Here is an 8,009-nt window from a genome sequence, read left to right on the forward strand (position 1 = left end):
TGAAGGGCACAGCCCAGGTCTGACAGCTGGAGCCCAGGGTAGGCAGCTGGGTATCCAGAGACTAATGGCAAGGAATGGCAGGGAGACTGGCAAAGCCTCCTTCCTTCAGGAAGTGGGGAGAGAGGATGTCACCTGTGTCTATGTGCTGCTCTGGGAAGCACTGCCCTCTGGTGGCTACCTGGCAAGTTGCAGTTGTCCTAAGCCAGTGTTTATTGAGACCCTAGGTGCCTGTGCTCTGTTCAGAGCACTGATCCTTTTGATTGACACCCAGGTCAGTAATCAATATTTTATTACAAACTCCATAATATGTGTATATTTCCTTGTAAGTCACATACATATATTTCTACCCTAATGTTACGTGATCATAACACAACACACAAAATAGAAATGCAAAAGAGGTGAGAAAAATCAATAAAGTAAAAGAGCTAATGTTTTTTTCCTGGACACGTGGATGGTCTTGTGTACCTTACTTTGGAGGCTGATGGTCTAGGGACTGGGGACTCAAACATGACTAAAAACACAGTCTCAGTCCACAAGAGCTGATGAAAATCCACACGAAGATTTCTGCAGGGCCTTTCCCAATTTTCAAAGGGCCTATATATGTATCATATATTTATAGCCACTATTTATATTTATATCAATGATTTCATTTGACTTGTGAGTAGTCAGGGCAAATCTTAGTGTCTCCATTTGACAAAGGAGGAAGCTGAGGCTCACTGAGACTCCAGCGTTGCCCAGCGTCAGCCTGTCTCTCTAAGACTCCCCTTTCACCGTCCTTGGGCCATGCTGCCCTCTGTGTGTGGATGCGTGGGCATGCGCACCTGTGTATTTAGAACACCTGCCCAGGACTCCCACCCTGCTACTGGGAGAAGAGACCTTCCAACCTCCTAAATGGGGCCTCCACCCTGCCTCCTGTTGCTCGCTGGCCTCCCTCTCTGTCCCCACCCAGCACAGCCTCTGCTCTCTTTGCAGATACTGTTGGCCTGCAGCCAGATGCCCGTGGTGTGGCCACATCCCTGGGGCTCAATGAGCGGCTCTTTGTTGTCAACCCTCAGGAAGTGCACGAGCTGGTAGGGACAGGCAGGGCGCCAGGGCCTGGGGAGGAGCTGAGTTTTGGGAGTGGTAGGACTGGGTGCTAGGAGAGGGTCACATGGAGAAGATGGGGAGGGCTGGCCCTGGCTGCTGCTGGGCCTTAAGGAGGAAGAGGAAGGAGTTGGCCTCAGCCAATGGGGAAAGTCCCCAGGTTGGGGGGAGGGGAGAACTGGTTGGGAGCTCTCAAGGGGGAAGAGGGAGACCTGCCTCATCAGGGGTTCCCCCAGAGAACAGGCACCCTACAAGGAGGGGGTCCCAGCGTTGGGGAGCTGTCTGGGACATGCCTCCTTGGGAAGCCCCTCCATCAGATGCCCCTCCAGCCCCTGCCCTCCCTGACATTCCTCCGACCCTGGGCACAGAGGCTCCTCCCACCCTGCACCTTTCCCCCCGGATTCCCCAGGCAGCCCCCCTGAGCACTGTCCCACCTGCAGACCCCACACCCCGAGCAGCTGGGGCCCACCGTGGGCTCTGCAGAGGGGCTGGACCTGGTGAGCACCAAGGACCTGGCGGGCCAGCTGACGGACCACGACTGGAGCCTCTTCAACAGCATCCACCAGGTGCAGGGGCAGAGCGGAGGGGAGGGGGCCAGCGATGTGGGCTCCCCACCTGCCATGCGCTGACCTCTCATGCTGTCCCCGCCCAGGTGGAGCTGATCCACTACGTGCTGGGCCCCCAGCCCCTGCGGGACGTCACCACTGCCAACCTGGAGCGCTTCATGCGCCGCTTCAATGAGCTGCAGTACTGGGTGGCCACAGAGCTGTGTCTCTGCCCTGTGCCCGGCCTGCGGGCCCAGCTGCTCAGGAAGTTCATCAAGCTGGCTGCCCAGTGAGCGCCCGTGGGCTGGGTGGGCTGGGTGGCAGAGTCCTGAGGCTGCCTTTACTTAAATGCCCCATCCATGGTCAGGGTGTTGCCAAATCTGCCAGCCCCATGCTTCCCTGGATCCCCTGGAGCCTCTGCCTCCCCACCCCGTCCGGCCCCAGTGCCCGCAGGGGCAGCGCTGGCCTGGCCTGGCGCCGGGCCCCAGGCCAGCTGTTGTATGGGTGCGGGGCTTTGCACGTGGCTGAGGGCCTCTGGGTCTTCTGTTCACAGCCTCAAGGAGCAAAAGAATCTCAATTCCTTCTTTGCCATCATGTTTGGCCTCAGCAACTCGGCCATCAGCCGCCTGGCCCAGACCTGGGAGGTGAGTACCATCTGCCGGGGCAGGCCAGGGCCTTCCCACCCCGGTCCTGAGTCAGGCCCCTGCCCATTCTGGGGGTCCTTTTAGGGGATGGTGCTCCCATCCCAGAGCAGTGACAGCCCCGCCTGCCTCTCCTTCACAGAGGCTGCCCCACAAAGTCCGGAAGCTCTACTCGGCCCTCGAGAGGCAGCTGGTGAGTGCTGGGCCCTGGTTCCTCCCTCCAGAAACCCCGATTCTTGACTCCCTTGCAGCCTCTCTGCCTGTCCTTGTCTACTTCTCTGGTTTCCAACCCTGGGTCGGGGCCTGGTTCCCTTTGGCCTGTGAGTCTGGGGTGCTGGCTGAGGAACAGGTGTTTCGCGTGATGGGGGGCTCTGCATGGTGTGCTGTATCCCTCTGTATGTGTGTTGGGGGGATGGTAATTGCTGTGGCTATGAGGTCCTGCACGAGGGCAGTGTCTGGCCCTGGGGTCTGAGGTGCCAGCCGACCGCTGGAGGATGCCGGTTTCCAGCTGACCTGCCTCAGGACTCAGGAAGCACGTCCTGACCGCAGCTCCCACGGTGTTCTGGGGCCTGTCAGTGGCCCCTCAGGAGACTCAGGGAGCCCATGTGCCAGCCTAGGCCCAAAGATGAGGAAATAATTGAGGAGCTGAGCCCCCCACTGCCAGGAGCTGTTAGGGGGGCCGGTTTGAAAGGTTTGACAGTATTCAGGGCAGAGCTAGTGCAGGGCGCTTTCATCAGCAAGGCTCTAAGACGCTTGAGGAAGAAATTCTCCTCGGGCAAAGGAATTTACCCCCTAGAGAGAGAGAGGGAAAAACAGGGACAGAAAAGAGAGGGTTTTCCATGAAACCTCAGGGCCCCTGTGATAATGGCCATGACGTGTCCTTGGGGTTTAATCAGAGGCCAGGAAGCCACATCATGCAGACTGGCAGTCACAGCTCCAGGCCCCCTCCCGCCTCCTCAGAGCCTGCCTTGGTGAGATCTGGGGCCGAGAGGAAGCTGAGCTCCAAGGGGATGGGTGCACAGCCTCTCCTTGGGACGGTGGGCATTTGGTTGCGCTGTGGCACGTGGTGGGTTATGGTGTATGGGACCTTCCCTCTCTCACTGTGGCTTCTTCCCTCTCAGGACCCCTCATGGAACCACCGTGTGTACCGTCTGGCCCTCACCAAGCTCTCCCCTCCCCTCATCCCCTTCATGCCCCTTCTTCTCAAAGGTAAGAGGACCAGTATCCACCTCCCTGTCTCCATCCCATCCATTCCTGCCCCTGTGTGTCCATCCGGCCCTCTGAGTGATTCCAGTGTGCTGATGCCCTGGGGGACACAAAGATGAACTAGGAGTTCACAGGGTAGAAGCAGAGTTAAGACATGCAGACATTAGATGGCCGATGATACGAGGCCTAAGAGATACAAAGAAATCGCTCCAGGAGGTTAGCGGGGAGGAAGAGGGCCACGTGGGGGACGGACAGGCCCGAGCCTCCCTGTTATTGACCCCTCGCCTTTCCTTGGCTGCTGGAAGGGGAAGGAGTTTGGGGACCTATGAGCAAAGCCCATCTCTTTGCAGACATGACCTTCATCCATGAGGGAAATCACACACTGGTAGAGAATCTCATCAACTTTGAGAAGATGGTGAGTCCGAGGAGAGCGGGTGCCTGACACTGGAATGGGTTGCAGGCTATGACGATGGCCTTGCAAGGGGTCGGGGATGGGGTGGGAGATGGTCTAAAGTTGTTCTCAACAATATAAATATGAATTCTTCCTTTAAAATAGCCATTACTCCATTGCATGCCCTCATGAGGGTCTGGTCTCCACTGGGGAGTGCTGGGGTGACAGCCTCAACTATCTGGCTCTTCAACCAGAGGCCCCTCCCGTCTAAGGCCTCCCTGACCTCTGTTCTTCCCAACGCCTGGTCCCTGCTGGGTCTCTGGGTGAGCTGGGGCACAGCAGACAGGACCCCGTCTGCTACAGCCACTAGCTCCTACGAGCACTTCAGCTGTCCCCCAGGCCACACCAGGGTCCCGTTCCTCACACCGGGTCCCATGTCCTTGCTTGGCCTGCAGAGAATGATGGCCAGAGCTGCGAGGATACTGCACCACTGCAGAAGCCACAGCAACGGTGAGAGGGCGGGCTCCCCGGGTAGGTGTCCCTGACCGATGTCCCCTTCCAGGCACTGGCTCAGTCCTGTCTCGCTGACTCCCCCCTCTCACCCGCCAGTGCCTCTGTCACCGCTTAGAAGCCGAGTCTCCCACCTGCACGAGGACAGCCAGGTGGCCAGGATTTCCACGTGTAAGTGCGGGCAGGGGTGGGTGTTGACAAGTTGGCCATGGCTGGCATTTACAGGCACGTGCATACCTGAAGCTGATAACGCTTCACAACACCTCTGTGGGGTAGGTAGAAAGTTATCCTAACTTAATGATGTGCGAACAGGCTGGAGCCTCGAAGAAACCTGTGGAAGCCACAGAGTTAGATAGAGCGGGGACCCAGGTACTCTTACTCCAGATCTGCATTCTTTTAATTGGCCTTCAGTTGCATGAAATGGGATTAATTGTACTCCACAGTTCATACCACACTGTCATCATTATTTTAATTGACATTGACAATAACTTCTATCTCCCTAGTGGTGTTCCTCTCTCCTGTCCTCTTGCCCCTCCCGCCCAGGGAAGCCACTCTCCTGAATTTTGAGTTACTCATTTTCTTGTTTTTTAAAATAGCTTTATTATATCGATGTATGATAAAATATATATACACACGCACTTACATATACATCTTTTAAATACCTCATATATATATGACAACAAAATATTCTTTAGTTTTAGTTGTTTTTGAGCTTAGTAAAAGGGGTATTAAACTGTATGCAATTTGGGGGGCCTGTTTTCTCCAGTCTGTGCTCTTGACCACCGTGCTATTCTGCCCCAGCAGGGGGGCGGGGTGTCTTCTAGATTGGCCGTGGGAAGTGGCAGGCTCGGTGGTGGAGGACAGGGAGGCTGATTGGCTTCTTGGAGGAGGAGGGGTGGGCTCTACAAAGTGCGTGGTGCCCCCCCGACCACCCCTCCCCCCCTCCCTCCCCCCACATAGGCTCGGAGCAGTCCCTGAGCACCCGGAGTCCAGCCAGCACCTGGGCTTACGTCCAGCAGCTGAAGGTCATCGACAGCCAGCGGGAACTGTCCCGCCTCTCCCGGGAGCTGGAGCCGTGAGGAGGGGCTGGGCTGGAGCAGGCACTGGCCGCCAGGAGAGCCAGGGCGAGCCGGGCCAGGAGGCCCACGGGCTGGCCGCACCGGGCAGGGGCTCTCCGCGGACTGAACTTGAGGCCCTGGAGTGGGCGGCATGGAGGCAGCCTTCCCCCTGATGACTGGTGGCCAAGGAGGACCTCGGAATGGAATGAGCCGGGGCCCAAGGCCAAGGAATGGGGGACAGAGAGGCCCTGGAGTGGGTGGGAGAGCAGAGCGCTCCCTCTGTGTGTTCAATAGAGAGCTCTCCGCACCAGGTCTTTTCCAGATTCCATGCCTCTCGGCTTTGTTGTCCGGCCATCGCCAGGCCCCTGGGGTGTGTTTCCGCAGCGGACCGAGCGTGTGTGTGGCATGTGGGTGGCAGGGGCGGGCCCGCTGCCCGGGGAGGTGGGGAGGCAGGGAAGGGTGGGGGCCGTGCTGCTTTTCTTTCCAGGGCCTGTGAGATAAACAGCTGGGTGTGGTTGGGGCTGTTTGTCCAGGGAGTGGTGGTCCCTGAGGAGCCTTATTGTTACCCTAAGCAGACAGAGAGAGGCTGTGTTCTCTGGCCAGCCCCGGGGGGTGTGGCAGGGAAGGCCGAGCCCTGCCCCCTACCCGGGATGGTCTCTGGGACCCTGCAGGGCTCCAAGGCTGACTGTGCCCTTGGTCACAGGAGCGGCAGGAGCCTGGAGCCCTGCACGGGGCTGGCCCGAGTGGCCCTCAGCTGTCCACAGTGGTGTAAGAGGTCGCTCCTCCCTCCCCTCCCCTCCCCTCCCCTCCCCTTCCCACTCCACTTCCTGCCAGTCTGCCAGCAGCCCCGCTGGGTGGTGCTCAGAGAGCTGGGCGGTGCTGGGCGGTGCTCCGAGAGGCGGCAGTGATGGAGAGGCTGAGGCAGAGGCTTCCGAGGAGAGCCCATCCCTTGCTGAGGCCTCAGGGCATCCAGGAGTCAGATTTCCTGCCAGTGAGGAGAGTGGTCCCAGCAAGCCCTGTCAGCTTGGAGTCCCCTCTCCCCTGCCTCTGCAGCATGTCCCCTGGGGACCAGCTGCCGTGAGGACCCTCCTGCCCCGGGAACTCACGTGAGGAAGCCTCAGGTGGAGCTGCCCTCCTCTCTGCTCCCTGTGGCTCTGAGCCTGGCCAGGGGAGGTGCGCTGTCTGACCCCAAGAGGGACCTCTCGGCCTTGGGGATGACCCGGAGTAGGTTCTGAGCAGCAGGGTCCTGGGGCATGTGGCAGGGAGTGGGCCCATACCTGGGAGGAGGAGGCAGCTGGTACAGCTGCCGGGGCTCAGGCTGGACACACCCTCCCCTCCCCTCGCCCCCGCACTGCCAAACCTCTCATCCCTGTGGTCATGGACACGCACTGCTTCCAGAAAGGGCCAGAGCCCTTGGCAGGAGGCAGCCCAACTGGGATTATGCCTCGGGTTTCTAAGTGCATCTGAGGAAGTCAATGAACAGTTCTCCGCCTCCATTTCTCCATCTGTAAGATGGGTGTGATACGATGATCTCAGGTCAGCTCTTAGTGGCAAACAAGTAGACTGCAGCTCTGCCTCTGCAGCTGAGGTGAAAGCTGACGGCTGTCCTGTGTCCTGTGCCTGCTGGGGCAACATCACCTCAGAGGAAGTGGGGAGCCCACTCCCTCAGGAACAGCCTGGGGTGGAGCAGACGGCAAGGTAACCAAGCCAGTGCCCTTGCCCATGGGTAGAGATGGAGGACCCTGGGGCATGGAAGCTTCCAGAGCTGAGCAGTCATGACATGAGGTGCAGGCCCGGTGAGTCAGGACTCCCTGGGCCTTTCTTCTCTCCTAAACCCATCGTCTGTCAACGTTTCAACAAAGGCCAGACAGGCCAGCCAGGCGCCCTTCTCCATCCTTTCAGACCCAGGGTGAGACCATCCCTGTGATGAACAGTGGGAGCCAAGTGTGGTGGGGCTGGTGTCCTCCATCAGCGTTTCTCTTTTTCTTCCCTGTGGTCTCACCCGTGTCCCCAAGGAGCTTTCGCGGTACAGGAATCTCCCTTCCACCTTGACCGCCTGGCCACCTCCAGCTGCCTTAGTCTCTGGGGCCGGACACCTTTTGAGCTTGTAGGGAGAGGCCTTGCCAGGAAAACAGTGCCCAGGGCAGGCAGGGGACACAGACCGGGAGCCGAAGGCCCCAGTGATGGGCTGGACCACTGCGGAGGAAAAGGCTCCAGCTCACGGTGGCCTCTTGCCCTGAGGGCTGTGTCACCTTCTGTATCCCTGACTGCCCAGGCATGGGGTGGAGGGGTGGCATCCCTCGTGTGCCCTAGCAGCCCGGGCTGTGTGTAGGGGGCCCCCAGTGTGTGTCCCAGCTTCGGGAGAGCTGCAGTGGGGGGAGGAATTCGTGGGACTGCTGAAAGAAGGAAGTCTGAGGTCAGACCTTTAAAAAATCTCTTACCTAAAAGGGGGTAAAGCAGAGAGGGAGTGTGTGTGTGTGTGTGTCCTATGGGGAGAAAGAACAGAGGTGGTAATTCCTAACATCCCTCTTTTTTTTTTTTTTTTTTTTTTTTTTTTTTTTTGCGGTACGCGGGC

At 58.5% G+C, this 8,009-nt stretch overlaps 2 protein-coding genes across 2 annotated transcripts in view; one reads left to right on the forward strand and one right to left on the reverse strand.

The window, feature by feature from the left end:
* The window catches only part of VDR (vitamin D receptor), a 5,779-nt gene extending 5,270 nt beyond the window's left edge, over positions 1-509 (reverse strand). Inside the window, exon 1 of the mRNA XM_055085728.1 lies at positions 466-509. Within this exon, the coding sequence (XP_054941703.1) occupies positions 466-509 (44 nt within the window). The remainder of the gene's footprint in view (positions 1-465) is intronic.
* LOC114486518 (rap guanine nucleotide exchange factor 3-like) lies at positions 508-5,751 on the forward strand. Its single transcript, XM_055085729.1, has 11 exons — positions 508-522; positions 834-1,070; positions 1,524-1,649; positions 1,736-1,917; positions 2,182-2,272; positions 2,412-2,462; positions 3,391-3,478; positions 3,826-3,890; positions 4,322-4,376; positions 4,476-4,547; positions 5,337-5,751. The coding sequence occupies exons 1-11, from the start codon at positions 508-510 to the stop codon at positions 5,453-5,455; spliced, it is 1,101 nt and encodes a 366-aa protein (XP_054941704.1). The 3' UTR covers positions 5,456-5,751.
* The last annotated feature ends 2,258 nt before the right edge of the window (positions 5,752-8,009 follow it).

The sequence above is a fragment of the Physeter macrocephalus genome, chromosome 6, assembly GCF_002837175.3.
Source record: "Physeter macrocephalus isolate SW-GA chromosome 6, ASM283717v5, whole genome shotgun sequence".
In the NCBI taxonomy this organism is placed as follows: Eukaryota; Metazoa; Chordata; class Mammalia; order Artiodactyla; family Physeteridae; genus Physeter; species Physeter macrocephalus.